The sequence below is a fragment of the Heterodontus francisci genome, chromosome 34, assembly GCF_036365525.1.
Source record: "Heterodontus francisci isolate sHetFra1 chromosome 34, sHetFra1.hap1, whole genome shotgun sequence".
In the NCBI taxonomy this organism is placed as follows: domain Eukaryota; kingdom Metazoa; phylum Chordata; class Chondrichthyes; order Heterodontiformes; family Heterodontidae; genus Heterodontus; species Heterodontus francisci.
The window spans coordinates 7,487,458-7,505,629 of NC_090404.1; the positions used below are offsets into that span (position 1 = coordinate 7,487,458).

An 18,172-nucleotide genomic window follows, 5' to 3' on the forward strand; every position below is an offset into this window, starting at 1 on the left:
TTTAAAGAATCATTTAAATGGTGGCCACAGATCTCACACACAAATATGTTTCATCTTCATAGGATTAAGAGTCATTTTTAGGTTGGAAACTTAAACCTGCCGTTTCACTTTCAGTCAGGAATAGATCAGAGTTTTACACCAATGTCTGATTTGATATCACATTTCCAGCATTCACTGTTGTTCTTCCTGACTCTAAACATAGTTGTAAAGGAGCCTTCTGTTCCATGCCCAGGAGCTCTGAACCATGGAAGAGAGCAGCAAGGACACATTTCTTACACACCTCAGATTAACCCACACAGGGACTTTGCTCTCAGTAGAGAGATGAGAAAGACCAAAATGCTGTTTGTCCCTCTCAGTGTGACCCTGAAGGTTTGTTCCTGCCGTACAATCCTCCAGAGATTGTCTTTTCTTAGCTGCAGCCAGGTGATGCTAAACACTCGGGTGGAAAGACAAAAATCTGCAACAGCATGTTTAAAACAAAGCTGATTTATTTCAGTTTTCCAGAAGACTGAACTCCAGCCCAGTTACAGGGGTTATCAGCAGAAACAAACTCTGACTGTCTGACAGGATGGTAGAGGCAGAAACCCTCAGATCATTTAAAAAGTACTTACACATACACCTGAAGTGCCGTAACCTACAAGGCTGCGAGCCAACAGCTGGGAAGTAGGATTAGGTTGGATTGACATGATGGGCCAAATGGCCTCCTCCTGTGCTGTAAATTTCAATGATTTCTATGTCAGAATGAACACGGTTCAGTCCTGGATGTAATGACAGAATCACAAAATTGTTATGGGGCAGGAGGCGGCCATTCGGCCCATTTTATCCGCACCAGCTCTCCATATGAGAAATTTACCCAATGCCATTCCCCCACCTTCTCCCGTAACCCTGCACTTTCTTCTTTTCAGATAACAGTCCAATTTCCTTGTGAATGCCTCGATTGAACCTGCCTCCATCAGGTAGTGCATTCCAGATCCGAACCACTCGCTGCATGAAAGAGATCTGTGCCCTCTCCATCTCAATCCTTTCATGAGTGGGAACAGTTTCTCTCCATCCACTCTGTCCAGACCCCTCATGATTTTGAATACCTCTATCAAATCACCTCTCAGCCTTCTCTTCTCCAAGGAAAACAGTCCTAACTTCTCCAATCTATCTTCATAACTAAAGTTCCTTATCCCTGGAACCACTCATGAATCTTTTCTGCACCCTCGCTAATGCTTTCACACCCTTCAGAAAGTGCGGCACACAGAATTGGACACAGTACTCCAGCTGAAGCCTAACTAGTGTCTTATACATGTTCAACACAACCTCCTTGCTCTTGTACTCTATGTCCCTATTAATAAAGCATTCAGTAACCTGGCCTTTATTAACTGCTCTATCAACCAGTTCTGCCACCTTCAATGACTTATGCACATATACACCCATATCCCTCTGCTCCTGCAGCCCCATTAGAACTGTTCCCTTTATTCTATATTGTCTCTCAATGTTCTTCCTACCAAAATAAATCACTTCACTTTTCTTCACATTCAACTTCATCTACCACCTGTCTGCCCATTCCACCAACTTGTCTGTGTCCTTTTGAGGTTCTACACTATCCTCCTCAGTTCACACTGCTTCCAAGTTTCGTATCATCCACCATCAGCAGTAATAACAGCAGAGTCCAACCAGTCACTTGTGAAGTTGCTGATGTTTCTGCAGGTTGGATGACCCAGTGAATCCCTTCCCACAGACAGAGCAGGTGAACGGCTTCTCTCCAGTGTGAACTCGCTGGTGTGTCAGCAAGTTGGATGAAAAAGTGAATCCCTTCCCACATACAGAGCAGGTGAACGGCTTCTCTCCAGTGTGAACTCGCTGGTGGATCAGCAAGTTGGATGAACAAGTGAATCTCTTCCCACATACAGAGCAGGTGAACGGTTTCTCCCCAGTGTGAATTCGCTGGTGGATCAGCAGGTAGCATGAACGGCCAAATCCCTTCCCACAAACAGAGCAGGTGAATGGTCTCTCCCCAGTGTGAACTTGCTGATGTGTCACCAGATGCCTTTTGCTTTTGAAGCTTTTCTCACAGTCAGAACATTTAAAAGGTCTCTGATCAGTGTGAACAAGTTGGTGTGCTGTGAGCTGTGATGACTGAGTGAATCCCTTCCCACACACTGAGCAGGTGAACGGCCTCTCCCCAGTGTGACTCCGCTGGTGTACAGTGAGGTCAGATGATCGCCTGAACCCAGTCCCGCAGTGAGCGCACCTGAACGGTCTCTCGTCAGTGTGAACGCGTTGATGATACGTCAGTTCCCCAGATCTTTTATAACACTTCCCACAGTCCAGGCATTTAAAAGGTCTCTCATCAGTGTGAACTCGCTGATGCTTCAGCAGGGCAGAGAAATGAGTGCATCCCTGGCCGCACACAGAGCAGGTGAATGGCCTTTCCCCGCTGTGAATGCGCTGGTGAATTTCCAGCTCAAATGGGTAACTGAATCCCTTCCCACAGTCCCCACATTTACAAGGTTTCTCCCCAGTGTGGCTGTGCTTGTGTCTCGACAGACCAGATGATCGGCTGAAGTCTCGTCCACACATAGAACACGTGTACGGTTTCTCCCCACTGTGAACGGTGCTTTTCCCTTCCAGTTCAAATCCCGATGAAGTGAATGACTGTCAGATGTTGAAGTGATATTTGTTTTTAGCTTCCCACCTGCAAAAACTCCCCTAATACCTGTAAAATGAATTTAAAACAGGGAAAAGGGAGCGTGAGAAAGAACCATAAAAACACAAAAGCAGGTTGTGAAATTAAGCTGAATGAAATCGGGTAATTTTTGGGGCTGATGCCAGAAAGTGACAATGAAAACTGCCAGAATGTCGTAAAAATCCAACTAGCTCACAGCTCTTCAAACCATAAGATAGAATCACCATCTATTCGGACATAAGAACATAAGAAGCAGAAATAGGAGCAGGAGGAGGCCATTCAGCCCCTCAAGCATGCCCCGCCATTCAATAAGATCATGGCTGATCTGCCCCAGACCTCAACTTCTCTTTTGTGCCAGCTCCTCATAGCCCTCAACTCCCCGATATTTAAAAAATCTATCTACCTCCTCCTTAAATACTTTCAGTGATCTAGTCTCCACAACTTTCTCGGGTACAGAATTCCAGACATTCACTACCCTCAGAGAAGAAATTCCTTCGCATCTCAGTCCTAAATGAGTGTCCCCTTATTCTGTAACTATGTCCCTAGTTTGAGATTCCCCCACTAGTGGAAACATCATCTCAACATCTACCCTGTCAAGCCCCCTCAGAATCTGAAATAAAAACAAGAAATGCTGGAACCACTCAGCAGGTCTGGCAGCATCTGTGGAAAGAGAAGCAGAGTTAACGTTTGTACGTTTCAATAAGATCACCTCTGATTCTTCTGAACTCCAATGAATAAAGGCCTAACCTGTTCAGCCGTTCTTGATAAGTCAACCTCTTCATCCCAGGAATCAGCCTAGTGACTCTCTTTTGAACTGCCTGCAATGCCAGTATATCCTTTCTTAAATACAGGGACCAAAACTGTACACAGTATTCCAGGTGCAGCCTCACCAACACCCTGTACAGTTGTAACAAGACTTCCCTATTTTTAAACTCCAACCCCCTCGCAATAAAGGCCAGAATTCTATTTGCCTTCTTAATTACTCGCTGCACCTGCATGCTAACCTTTTGTGTTTCATGCACGAGAACACCCAGATCCCTCTGTGCTGCACTTTTTTGGGGTCTCTCTCCATTTAAATAATTGATTCTTCCTACCAAAGTACATGACTTCACACTTTCCTACATGAAACTCCATCTGCCAAGTTTTTCCCCACTGACTCAACCTATCTATATCCTCTTGCAGATTCCTTATGTCCTCATCACAACTCGTTAGTATAGTGCTGCGCATCCCCGCCTGTCACGAGGGAGACCGGGGTTCAATTCCCCGACGGGGAGGCATGAGTGTTTCTGAGGCCACCCGAGGGAGAAAAGGGTCAGCCCTGGAGCGGCGCAGTGGTTAGCACCGCAGCCTCACAGCTCCAGGGACCCGGGTTCAATTCTGGGTACTGCCTGTGCGGAGTTTGCAAGTTCTCCCTGTGACCGCGTGGGTTTTCGCCGGGTGCTCCGGTTTCCTCCCACAGCCAAAGACTTGCAGGTTGATAGGTAAATTGGCCATTGTAAATTGCCCCTAGTGTAGGTAGGTGATAGGGAATATGGGATTACTGTAGGGTGAGTATAAATGGGTGGTTGTTGGTCGGCACAGACTCGTCCTGTTTCACTGCTGTATCCCTAAATAAAAATAATAACATGCCCTTCCACCTATTTTTGTATCATAAGCAAATTTGTATACATTACACTCTGCCCCCTCTTCAAAGTCATTAATATAGATAGTAAATAATTGAGGCCCTAGTACTGATCCTTGTGACACTCCACTAATTACGTCTTTCCAACCTGAAAAAGACCCATTATTCCCGACTCTCTGTCTTCTGTGCACTAACCAATCCTCAATCCATGCTAATACATTACCCCCAAAACCGTGAGCTCCTATCTTGTGCAATAATCTTTTATGTGGCACCTTATCGAAGGAACATAGAACAGTACAGCACAGTACAGGCCCTTCGGCCCACGATGTTGTGCCGAACCTTTAACCTACTCTAAGATCAAACTACCTACATACCCTTCATTCTACTATCATCCATGTACCTATCCAGGAGTCGCTTAAATGTCCCTAATGTATCTGCTTCTACTACCACCGCTGGCAGTGTATTCCACGCACCCACCACTCTGTGTGTAAAGAACCTACCTCTGACATCTCCCCGAAACCTTCCTCCAATCACCTTAAAATTATGCCCCCTGGTGATAGCCCTTTCCGCCCTGGGAAAAAGTCTCTGGCTACTACTCTATCTATGCCTCTCATCATTTTGTACCCCTCTATCAAGTCATCTCTCATCCTTCTTCGTTCCAATGAGAAAAGCCCCAGCTCCCTCAACCTTTCTTCGTAAGACATGCCCTCCAGTCCAGGCAGCATCCTGGTAAATCTCCTCTGCACCCTCTCTAAAGCTTCCACATCCTTCCTATAATGAGGCGACCAGAACTGAACACAATATTCCAAGTGTGGTCCAACCAGGGCTTTATAGAGCTGCAGCATAACCTCGCAGCTCTTAAACTCAATCCCCCTGTTAATGAAAGCCAACACACCATACACCTTCTTAACAACCCTATCAACTTGGGTGGCAACTTTGAGCGATCTACGGACATGGACCCCAAGATCCCTCTGTTCCTCCACACTACCAAGAATCCTGTCTTTAAGCCTGTATTCTGCATTAAAATTCGACCTTCCAAAATGAATCACTTCACACTTTTCCAAGTTGAACTCCATCTGCCACTTCTCAGCCCAGCTCTGCATCCTGTCAATGTCCCGTTGCAACCTACAACAGCCTTCCACACTATCCACAACGCCAGCAACCTTTGTGTCATCGGCAAACTTGCTAACCCAGCCTTCCACTTCCTCATCCAAGTCATTTATAAAAATCACAAAGAGCAGAGGTCCCAGAACAGATCCCTGCAGAACACCACTGGTCACCGAGCTCCAGGCTGAATACTTTCCATCTACTACCACCCTCTGTCTTCTATGGGCCAGCCAATTCTGTATCCAGACAGCCAACTTACTCTGTATCCAGTGCCTCCTTACTTTCTTAATGAGCCTACCACGGGGAACCTCATCAAACGCCTTGCTAAAATCCATATACACCACATCCACTGCTCTTCCTTCATCAATGTGTTTTGTCACATCTTCAAAGAATTCAATAAGGCTTGTGAGGCATGACCTGCCCCTCACAAAGCCATGCTGACTGTCTCTAATCATACTATGCTTTTCCAAATAATCATAAATCCTGTCTCTCAGAATCCTCTCCAATAATTTGCCCACTACCGACGTAAGACTGACTGGTCTATAATTCCCAGGGTTATCCCTATTTCCTTTCTTGAACAAGGGAATAACATTTGCCACCCTCGAATCATCTGGTACTACTCCAGTGGAAAGTGAGGACGCAAAGATCATCGGGGCGGCACAGTGGTTAGCACTGCAGCCTCACAGCTCCAGCGACCCGGATTCAATTCTGGGTACTGCCTGTGTGGAGTTTGCAAGTTCTCCCTGTGTCTGCGTGGGTTTCCTCCGGGTGCTCCGGTTTCCTCCCACAAGCCAAAAGACTTGCAGGTTGGTAGGTAAATTGGCCATTATAAATTGCTCCTAGTATAGGTAGGTGGTAGGGAAATATAGGGACAGGTGGGGATGTGGTAGGAATATGGAATTAGTGTAGGATTAGTATAAATGGGTGGTTGATGGTCGGCACAGACTCGGTGGGCTGAAGGGCCTGTTTCAGTGCTGTATCTCTAAACTCAATATAAACTCAAAGGTGCGGCAATCTCTTCCCTCGCTTCCCGTAATATCCTTGGGTATATCCCGTCTGGCCCCGGGGACTTATCTGTCCTCATGTCTTGCAAAATTTCCAGCACATCCTCCCTCTTAACATCAACCTGTTCAAGCATATCAGCCTGTTTCACACTGTCCTCACAAACGACCAGGTCCCTCTCACTAGTGAATACTGAAGCAAAGTATTCATTTAGGACCTCCCCTATCTCCTCCGACTCCAGGCACAAGTTCCCTCCACTATCCCTGATCGGCCCAACCCTCACTCTGGCCATCCTCTTGTTCGTCACATAAGTGTAGAACGCCTTGGGATTTTCCTTAATCCTATCCACCAAGACTTTTTCATGTCCCCTTCTTGCTCCCCTAAATCCATTCTTCAGTTCCTTCTTGGCTACCTTGTAACCCTCTAGAGCCCTGTCTGATCCTTGCTTCCTCAACCTTAAGTAAGCTTCCTTCTTCCACTTGACTAACTGTTCCACATCTCGTCATCCAAGGTTCCTTCACGCTACCATCCCTTCCTTGCCTCATCAGGACAAACCTATCCAGCAGTCGCAGCAAGTGCTCCCTAAACAACCTCCACATTTCTGTCATGCATTTCCCCGAGAACATCTGTTCCCAATTTATGCTCCCCAGTTCCTGCCTAATAGCATTGTAATTCCCCTCCCCCAATTAAATATTTTCCCATCCCGTCTGCTCCTGTCCTTCTCCGTGACTATAGTAAAGGTCAGGGAGTTGTGATCACTATCACCGAAATGCTCTCCCACCGAGAGATCTGCCACCTGGCCTGGTTCGTTGCCAAGCACCAAATCCAACATAGCATCCCCTCTAGTCGGCCTATCTACATATTGAGTCAGGAAACCTTCCTGGACACACCTGACAAAAACTGCTCCATCCAAACTATTTGCACTAAGGAGGTTCCAATCAATATTAGGGAAGTTGAAGTCACCCATGACAACAACCCTGTTACTTCTGCACCTTTCCAAAATCTGCCTCCCAATCTGTTCCTCCATGTCTCTGTTGCTATTGGGGGGTCTATAGAAAACTCCCAATAAAGTGACTGCTCCTTTCCTGTTTCTGACTTCCACCCATAATGACTCAGTAGACAAACCTTCCTCGATGACCTCCCTTTCTGCAGCTGTGATACTATCCCTGATTAGCAATGCCACTCCCCCACCTCTTTTACCTCCCTCCCTATTCCTTTTGAAACATCTAAACCCCGGAACATCCAACATCCATTCCTGCCCCTGTGATATCCAAGTCTCCGTAATGGCCACAACATTGTAGCTCCAAGTACTGATCCATGCTCTAAGTTCATCACCCTTATTCCTGACACTTCTTGCATTAAAATAGACACACTTCAACCCATCATACTGGCTGCAACTTTGCCCTGTCAACTGTCTAACCTTCCTCACAGACTCTCTGCACTCTGTATCTGCCTGTTCAACAGCTATCCCATCCTCTGATCCGTAGCTCCAGTTCCCATCCCCCTGCCAAACTAGTTTAAACCCTCCCAAAGAGCTCTAGCAAATCTCCCACCCAGGATATGGGTGCCCCTCCAGTTCAGATGCCTTCTGGAAATTTAAATACACTACATCTACCAGTTCCCCTTTATCAACTCTGTTTGTTATATCCTCAAAGAGCTCTAGCAAATTCGTCAAACATGATTTCCCTTTCACAAAACCATGTTGAATCGGTTTGATTGTGTTAAGCTTTTCTAAACTTCCTGCTATTTCTTCCTTAATAATGGACTCTAGCATTTTCCCAACAACCGATGTTAGGCTGACTGGCCTATAGTTTCCTGCTTTTTGTTTCCTTTGGTTGTAATTCCCTCACAGAATATCTACCTCTCTGGCAAAAACACAGCTTCTCCACAGCAGAAAGGAAACCACTCACCCACCACTCCCAACTCCCAATGATCTGGGATATTGCTGGGAAGTGTCCAGGACAAATTTCTGTTTGTAAGGAGAAGGTACATCAGGAGCAGGAGTTAGTGAAGAGGGTGATGGTAATAACCAGGCAGACTTACTCACCAGGAAAGCTGCTGTGGAGAGGATTCAATGGGATCCACCCAAAGCACAATCGCTGGCACCAGTACGACAGACTCCAGTTATACCTGATTTAAAAACCTATCAGGACACTGAGCCTGATGTGATTATTGTGATAGAGGCCGCACACCACGGGAAAGACTTTCCCTCGTCTCACACCAAGTAAGGACTCACTCGTCCTACATGATGAGGTCTTGTTAAACACATGCTTGTGATACTTGACTTGGGTCACACCTCTCTGCCTCAGAAAAGAATTAATTTTGTTTATGCTTCTAATTGGGGGCATGTTTCCATTTCGAGTCCTCGATATGTTACATAATTATTATTGGTGGTCGATGATGCTCCAGGATGTCCATCACCACCTGAACCTGTGTCTCATCCTCTGCCCAAATGAATCCAGCCAACAAACAACTTGTATTTATATAGAGTCTTCAAAGTAATAAAACATCCCAAAGCACTTCACAGGAATGTTATGAAGCAAAATTTGACACCGAGCCACATTAGATGATAAGAGATCAGATGACCAAAAGCTTGGTCAAAGAGGGAGGTTTAATCGATTGTCTTGAAGGAGGAAAGCGAGGTAGAGATGCCGAAAGGTTTCGGGAGGGAATTCCAGACCTTAGGGACAAGACAGCTGAAAGGTGTACTTGTCCATATATCACTGAAGGCAGCAGCACAGATAGATTAGGTGGTTAGCAAGGCATATGGGATGCTTGCCTTTATTAGCTGAGGCATAGAATATAAGAGCAGGGAGGTTATGATGGAGCTGTATAAAACGCTAGTTCCGCCATAGCTGGAGTACTCTGTACAGTTCTGGGCACCACACTATAGGAAGGATGTGATTGCACTAGAGAGGGTGCAGAGGAGATTCACCAGGATGTTATGAAGAGAGACTGAAAAGGCTCGGGTTGTTTTCCTTAGAGCAGAGAAGGCTGAGGGGGGATATGATTGAGGTATACAAAATTGAGGGGCATAGATAGGGTAGATAGTTTAGTTTAGTTTAGTTTTTTAGTTTAGTTTAGAGATACAGCACTGAAACAGGCCCTTCGGCCCACCGAGTCTGTGCCGACCATCAACCACCCATTTATACTAATCCTACACTAATCCCATATTCCTACCACATCCCCACCTGTCCCTATATTTCCCTACCACTTACCTATACTAGGGACAATTTGTAATGGCCAATTTACCTACCAACCTGCAAGTCTTTTGGCTTGTGGGAGGAAACCGGAGCACCCGGAGGAAACCCACACAGACACAGGGAGAACTTGCAAACTCCACACAGGCAGTGCCCAGAATTGAACCCAGGTGGCTGGAGCTGTGAGGCTGCGGTGCTAACCACTGCGCCACTGTGTAGGAAGAAACTTTTTCCCTTACTGGAGGTGTCACTAACCAGGAGACATAGATTTAAGGTAAGGAGCAAGTTTCGAGGGGATTTGAGGAAAAACATTTTCACCCAGAGGGTGGTTGGCATCTAGAACGCACTGGCTGAAGGGGTGGTAGTGGCTGGAATCCTCACAACATTTAAGAAGTATTTAGATGAGCACTTGAAATGCCATACCAAGCAAGGCTACAGGCCAAGTGCTGGAAAACGGGATTAGAATAGATAGGTGCTTGATGGTTGGCACGGACAAGATGGGCCGAAGGGCATGTTTCTGTGCTGTATAACTCTATGACTCTAAGTGGTGCAGCAATTAAAATTAGGGATGAACAAGATTCCAGAATTAGATGAGCACAGATAGTGATAGGAGATTCGATAGTCAGGGGAATAGACAGGTGTTTCTGTGGCCGCAGACGTGAATCCAGGATGGTGTGTTTCCTCCCTGTTGCCAGGGTCAAGGATGTCACTGAGCAGCTGCAGAGTATCCTGAGGAGGGTGGAGGGTGAACAGCCAGCAGTCGTGGTCCACATTGGTACTAATGACATAGGTAGAAAGAGGGACATGGTCTTGCAGTCAGAATTTAGGGAGGTAGGTAAGAAATTAGCAAACAGGACCTTAAGAGTAGTAATCTCCGGATTACACCCACAGCCACGTGCAAGTGAGTACAGGAATAGATGGATAAGACAGATGAATGCATGGCTGGAAAGATGGTGCAGGTTGGAGGGCTTTTGATTCCCGGGGCATTGGGACCGGCTCTGGGGAAGATGGGACCTGTATAGGCCGCACCTGAAAAGAGTCAGGACTGAGTTCCTTGCGGGACGTTTTGCTCGTGCAGTTGGGGAGGGTTTAAACTAGTTTGGCAAGGGGGTGGGGACTTGACAGTAGACTCAGTTGGGACAAAATTAGAAATGAAAGTTGAAGGCAGAAAATTAGTGGATGAGTCTGGAAGGCAGAGGTGAGAAAAAAAAGTTTGGCAGTGCTCAAGGGCATCTATTTCAATGCAAGGAGTATAGCAAATAAAGCAGATGAGCTGAGGACACAGATAGACACATGGCAGTATGATATCATAGCTGTTACAGAAACATGGCTGAAGGAGGGACAGGAATGGCAACTCAATGTTCCTGGTTACAGGGTTTTCAAACGTGATATAGAGGAGGATAAGAAAGGAGGGGGAGTAGCAATTTTGGTCAAAGAAACAATTACAGCTGTGAGGAGGGATGATATGTTGGAAGGTTCATCAAATGAGGCCATATGGATTGAGCTAAGGAACAAAAAAGGGGCAATCACACTGCTGCAAGTGTACTATAGACCCCAAACAGTCAGAGGGAGATAGAGGAGCAGATATGTAGGCAAATCTCTGAGAAGTGCAGGAACAATAGGGCAGTAATAATTGGAGATTTAAATTACCCCAACATTAACTGGAATCGTTTTAGTGTGAAAGGAATTGAGAGAGCAGAATTCTTGAGGTGCATTCAGGAGAACTTTTTTGGCCAGTATGTAGCAAGTCCAACAAGAGAGGGCGCAGTTTTAGGCTAAGTTTAGAAAATGAAGATGGTCAGGTGGAAGGAGTGGCAGTGGGAGAGCATTTTGGTGGTAGTGATCATAATTCAGTCAGTTTTAATATAATTATGGAAAAAGACAAAGGACAGGAGCTGGAGTTCTCAATTGGGGCAAGGCCAATTTTACAAAGCTGAGGAGTGATTTAGCAAAAGTAGACTGGAAACAGCTACTTGAGGTAAATCAGTGTCACAGCAGTGGGAGGCATTCAAAGGGGAGATTCAAGGGATTCAGAGAAAACACGTTTCCACAAAGAAAAAGGGTGGGATGTCCAAATCTAGAACCCCATGGACATCAGGGAGCTTACAGGTTAACATAAAACAGAAAAGGAAAGGTAATGTTGGACACAGAGATCTCATTACAACAGAAAGCCAAGAGGAGTACAGAAAGCGGAGGGGTGAAATCAAAAAGGAAATTAGGAAAGCAAAGAGAGGGCATGAAAGAATATTGGTAAGCAAAATCTAGGTGAACCCAAAGATGTTTTATCAATACATTAAGAGTAAGAGAATAACTAAGGAAAGAGTAGGGCCCATAAAAGATCAAAAAGGTAACCTATGTGTAGGGGCGGAAGATGCTGAGATGGTTCTTAATGAATACTTGGTGTCTGTCTTCACAAACGAGGGGGACGATGCAGATATTGTAGTTAAGGAAGAAGGGCGTGAAGTACTGGATGTGATAAACACAGAGAGAGAGAGGAAGCTTTAATGGAATTAGCATCCTTGAAAGTTGATAAATCAACAGGGCCGGATGAAATGTACCCCAGGCTGTTAAAAGAAGCCAGAGAGGAAATTGCAGAAGGCCTGTCCATCATTTTCCAGTCGTCACTGGATACAGGTGTGGTGCCGGAGGATTGCAGGACTGCTAACATTGTACCTCTACATAAAAAGGGAGCGAGGAATAGACCAAATAATTACAGGCCAGTCAGTTTAACCTCAGTAGTGGGAAAATTACTGGAATCAATTCTGAGAGACAGAATAGCTTAGAAGGGCACAGATTAATCCAGGATAGTCAGTATGGATTTGTTAAGGGAAGATGTCATTCGACTAACTAGATCAAATTTTTTGAAGTAGTAATAAGGAAGATAGATGAGGGCAGTGCAGTTGATGCAGTCTACATGGATTTTAGCAAGGCTTTTGACAAGGTCGCATATGGCAGACTGGTAAAAAAAAAAATCCCATGGGATCCAGGGAAATGCTGCAAGGTTGATACAAAATTGGCTCAATAGCAGAAATAAAAGGGTGATTGTTGATGTGTGTTTTTGTGACTGGAAGGCTGTTTCCAGTGGCATTTCACAGGTCTCAGTACTGGGTCCCCTGCTTTTTGTGGTATAAACGATTTGGATGCAAACGTAGGGGGCATGATCAAGAAGTTTGCAGACAACACAAAAATTGGCTGTGTGGTACATAGAGAGGAGGATAGCTGCAGGAAGATATTGATAGACTGGTCAGGTGGATGGAAAAGTGGCAAATGAAATTCAACCCAGAGAGGTATGAGACGATGCATTTGGGGAGGTCAAACAAGGCAAAGGAATACATGATTAACGGGAGAATTGAAGTGAGGCACCTTGGAGTGAATGTCCACAGATTCCTGAAGGTAGGAGGACAGGTCAATAAGGCAGTTAAGAAGGTATATGGAATCCTTTCCTTTATTAGCCATGGTATAGAATACAAGAGCAGGGAGGTTATGCTGGAACTGTATAAATCACTGGTTAGGCCACAACATGAGTACTGTGTGCAGTTCTGATCACCTTATTACAGAAAGGATGTTATTGCACTAGAGAAGGTACAGAGGAGATTTACAAGTATGTTCCCGGGACTGGAGAAATGCAGTTATGAGGAAAGATTGGATAGGCTGGGGTTGTTGGACCTGGCATTGGGGAATGGGCCCGGCCAGGTGGTCGAAGTTTCAGTGGGGGAGTATTTCGGGAGCAGTGACCATAATTTCATAAGTTTTAAGGTACTTGTGGATAAGGATAAGAGTAGTCCTCGGGTGAATGTGCTAAATTGGGGGAAGGCTAATTATAACAATATTAGGCAGGAACTGAAGAATTTAGATTGGGGGCGGTTGTTTGAGGGTAAATCAACATCTGACATGTGGGAATCTTTCAAACGTCAGCTGATTAGAATCCAGGACCAGCGTGTTCCTGTGAGGAAGAAAGGCAAGTTTGGCAAGTTTTGGGAAGCTTGGCTGACACGGGATATTGTGAGCATAGTCAATAAGAAAAAGGTAGCATTCGTAAGGGCTGGAAGGCTAGGAACAGATGAAGCACTTGAGGAATATAAAGACAATAGGAAGGAATTTCAGCAAGGAGTTAGGAGGGCTAAAAGGGGTCATGAAAAGTCATTGCCAAACAGGATTAATGAGAATCCCAAGGCTTTTTATACATATATAAAGAGCAAGAGGGTAACCAGGGAAAGGGTTGGCCCACTCAAGGACAGAGGTGGGAATCTATGTGTGGAGCCAGAGGAAATGGGCGAGGTGCTAAATGAGTACTTTGCATCAGTATTCACCAAGGAGAAGGACTTGGTGGATGATGAGCCTAGGGAAGGGAGTGTAGATAGTCTCATTATCAAAAAAGAGGTGGTGTTGGGTGTCTTGCAAAGCATTAAGGTAGATAAGTCCCCAGGGCCTGATGGGATCTACCCCAGAATACTGAGGGAGGCATGGGAAGAAATTGCTGGGGCCTTGACAGAAATCTTTGCATCCTCATTGGCTACAGGTGAGGTCCCAGAGAAATGGAGAATAGCCAATGTTGTTCCTTTGTTTAAGAAGGGTGGCAAGGATAATCCAGGAAATTATAGGCCAGTGAGCCTTACGTCAGTGGTAGGGAAACTATTAGAGAGGATTCTTCGGGACAGGATTTACTCCCATTTGGAAACAAACAAACATATTAGCGAGAGACAGCATGGTGTTGTGAAGGGGAGGTCGTGTCTTACTAATTTGATTGAGTTTTTTGAGGGAGTGACGAAGATGATTGATGAGGGAAGGGCAGTGGATGTTGTCTATATGGACTTTAGTAAAGCCTTCAACAAGGTCCCGCATGGCAGACTGGTGCAAAAGGTGAAGTCACACAGGATCAGAGGTGAGCTGGCAAGATGGATACAGAACTGGCTCGGTCACAGAAGACAGAGGGTAACAGTGGATGGGTGTTTTTCTGAATGGAGGGATGTGACTAGTGGTGTTCCGCAGGGATCAGTGCTGGGACCTTTGCTGTTTGTAGTATATATAAATGATTTGGAGGAAAATGTAGCTGGTCTGATTAGTAAGTTTGCGGACAACACAAAGGTTGGTGGAGTTGCGGATAATGATGAGGATTGTCAGAGGATACAGCAGGATATAGATCGGTTGGAGACTTGGGCGGAGCTTTGGCAGATGGAGTTTAATCCGGACAAATGTGAGGTAATGAATTTTGGAAGGTCTAATGCAGGTGGGAGGTATACAGTAAATGGCAGAACCCTTAGGAGTATTGACAGGCAGAGAGATCTGGGCGTACAGGTCCACGGGTCACTGAAAGTGGCAACGCAGGTGGATAAGGTAGTCAAGAAGGCATACGGCATGCTTGCCTTCATCGGTCGGGGCACAGAGTATAAAAATTGGCAAGTCATACTGCAGCTGTACAGAACCTTAGTTAGGCCACACTTAGAATATTGCGTGCAATTCTGGTCGCCACACTACCAGAAGGACGTGGAGGCTTTTGAGAGGGTACAGAGGAGGTTTACCAGGATGTTGTCTGGTCTGGAGGGCATTAGCTATGAGGAATGGTTGGAAAAACTCGGATTGTTTTCACTGGAACGATGGAGGTGGAGGGGCGACATGATAGAGGTTTACAAAGTAATGAGTGGCATGGACAGAGTGGATTGTCAGAAGCTTTTTCCCAGGGTTGGAAGAGTCAGTTACTGGGGGACATAGGTTTAAGGTGCGAGGGGCAAAGTTTAGAAGGGGATGTGCGAGGCAAGTTTTTTATGCAGAGGGTGGTGAGTGCCTGGAACTTGCTGCCGGGGGAGGTGTTAGAAGCAGATACGATAGCGACAGTTAAGAGACATCTTGACAAATACATGAATAGGAAGTAAATAGAGGGATATGGGCCCCGGAAGCGCAGAAGGTGTTCGTTTCGGCAGGCATCAAGATCAGCGCAGGCTTGGAGAGCCGAATGGCCTGTTCCTGTGCTGTACTGTTCTTTGTTATTGTTCTCCATGGAACAGAGAAGGCTGAGGGGAGATTTGATTGAAATGTACAAAATTGTGAGGAGCCTGGTTAGAATGGATGTAAAGGGCCTATTTACCTTAGCAGAGAGGTGCGAGTAGGGTGCATAGATTTAAAGTGGTTCGTCGAAAGATTAGACAGGAGATGAGGAAGCATTTTCTCACCCAGAGGGTGGTGGGGGTCTGGAACTCACTGCCTGAAAGGGTAGTTGAGGCAGAGACCCTCAACACATTCAAAAGGAGGATATGCTTCTCAAGTGCCATAATCTGCAGGGCAACAGAGCAAATGCTGGAAGGTGGGATTAGGCTGGGTGGCTCGCTTTTCAGCCAGCACAGACACGATGGGCAGGAAAACAAAATAGTGACAAATGTTGAAGTGTTTTGTTGATAAAAGAAACATTGATTTCACTTTGAAATGATAAATAGTTTACCAGGGGTTCACACTGACTCACCTGACTGACAGCCTCAGGTTGCAGCCCTCAAAGGCCGCGATTGCTTCCAGAAGCCGCTGCTCCCTTGGCCCTCCGGCCTCTGAGCTTCTTCCTGTTGCTTCCCAGGACAATCAATCAGCTCTGGGTAACATGACCCTGTCAGAGGGAGTTCAGGGGCTCAGAGGAAGAAAACAAATGAGGCCATGAATCTGAGTTGGGAAAAACAATGAGAGAAACAGGATTCAATTTATAAAATAAACTATTTCACATCAAATCAATTATTGTAATTAATATATTCCTTTGGCGCGATAGGGAGGAGCTTGTGAGTCACATCTGCAGCCAGTCAGCGGCGAAGAGCGATGGAGCCGGCGGAGGGCTCCGTAAACCGCAATGAATAAACTGCAGCTTCAGGTGGGCCCAACTTCAAGTGCCTCTTCCCAACTGCTCCCGACATCCGGGAGAGAAAACCATTGGTTCATTAGAGGTCACGTGCATGCCCTGCGTGATTTCTCCCAGTGACAGCCGAGTTAATGGCTGCCATCTTTATAAGGGGCAATGTGCGGCATGGCGCATGCGCGTCCATCTTGCAACGGACAATGGGTGGGCGGGGCTTCAGGTTCCTGTTCCCTTCTGTCATTTTGATCAGAATGCAGGAGATGCTTTTGCAACGGGTGAGAGTTGCCGGGGAGGAATGGAGTCGGCGGATGAGCGGAGAGGAAACACCCTGGTGCAGGCAGCAGGCCCCTATTAAGAACCTCCAGGTCCCGCGTTTACAGCTCCGTGGCTTTCTCCCGGGAGCAGGGCAACATAAACAGCCGCCATCTTGGTTAAGCGGGCAACAAAGCGCATGCGCGACCATCTGGATGACGACACAGAGAATGGGCGGGGATCCAGTGCCCAGGAGGGAAAATCATTGACTCATTGATTTGATTCTCACTCTGCAAATAGGGGTTGGAGAACTGAACCCAGTCAGAGTAGAGGGAGGGAGAAAACTGGCAGTGGAGGAAAGAAATGGTGCGATGGGTTTGGATTTCAGCACAGGGAGGAGGGAGAATGTGTGGGTCGGGGATTTACATCTTTGGGGGAACAAGAGAGGAAAAAAATTTCCATAGAAACCAGAATTGTCTGTTCAGAATTTCTATCCTGTAGTGACAGTGACAACTTTTGTAAACTCCTTCTACAGGGTGTTAGAAGGGGAGGATTTGCAGACAGGAAACTCAAGGCAAACATCACATCAAAAAACTGATAGAGCCACTTGATTCATCAGGACCTGAATGCAGAAGGAAAAATATTTGTTTGTTCCGTCTGTAGGAAAAGATTTCAAACATCAATGTGACTGGAAAAGCACTGAGACACACATACCCAAGTGACAGTGTTTCAATGCACTGACTGTGGAAAGAGCTTTAACCAGTTACACAGCCTAAAATAATTGCACCATTCACGAGGCTGCAACTGATCATCCAACCTGGTGAGATGCAAGGACACCTGCACCATGAAGAAATGTGAGGACTGTGGGAAGGATTTCAATGACCTGTCAGACCTAAAATCTCATTGACACAGTCACACTGGGGAGAGACCATTCACCTGCTCTGTGCGTGGGAAGGGATTCACGCAGTCATCCATCCTCTACAAACACCAGCAAGTTCACACTGATAAGAGACCATTTAAATGTTCTAACTGTGCGAAGAGCTTTAAAAGCAGAAAGGATCTGCTGACATACCAGCAAGTCCACATTGGGGAGAGGCCGTTCACCTGTTCCGAGTGTGGGAAGGGATTCACTCACTCCTCCCTCTTACAGAGGCACCAGAATTCACACTGGGGAGAAACCGTTTACCTGCTCTGTATGTGGGAAGGGATTCACTCTCAAAAAGGCAAAAAGATACCTTCCATACCAAGCGGTGTCATCGACGCCCATCCTGAAACCATCAGGGGACATGCCTGAATTGAATAGTTTCCGTTGAAACAGGGAAGGCGATTGTCTTAACCCCCCTCAGGATGAATGTCGTACAACAAAAAACCAGGATGGGGCTAAACAACCTAAACCCCCACCATATTTGGAAAAGGAACTGAGAAGTCACATGGTGGGGCGGCCATGTTGGTCTCCTTCTAAAAATCCTTTAAAATACAGAATTCCG

The 18,172-nt window shown here is 46.0% G+C and overlaps 1 protein-coding gene across 1 annotated transcript; it reads right to left on the reverse strand.

The window, feature by feature from the left end:
* Positions 1-509: 509 nt before the first annotated feature.
* Positions 510-16,457, reverse strand: LOC137348479 (zinc finger protein 229-like). Its single transcript, XM_068013788.1, has 2 exons — positions 16,059-16,457; positions 510-2,704 (listed from the first exon to the last, which is right to left on the reverse strand). The coding sequence occupies exon 2, from the start codon at positions 2,566-2,568 to the stop codon at positions 1,666-1,668; it is 903 nt and encodes a 300-aa protein (XP_067869889.1). The 5' UTR covers positions 2,569-2,704; positions 16,059-16,457; the 3' UTR covers positions 510-1,665.
* Positions 16,458-18,172: the final 1,715 nt, after the last annotated feature.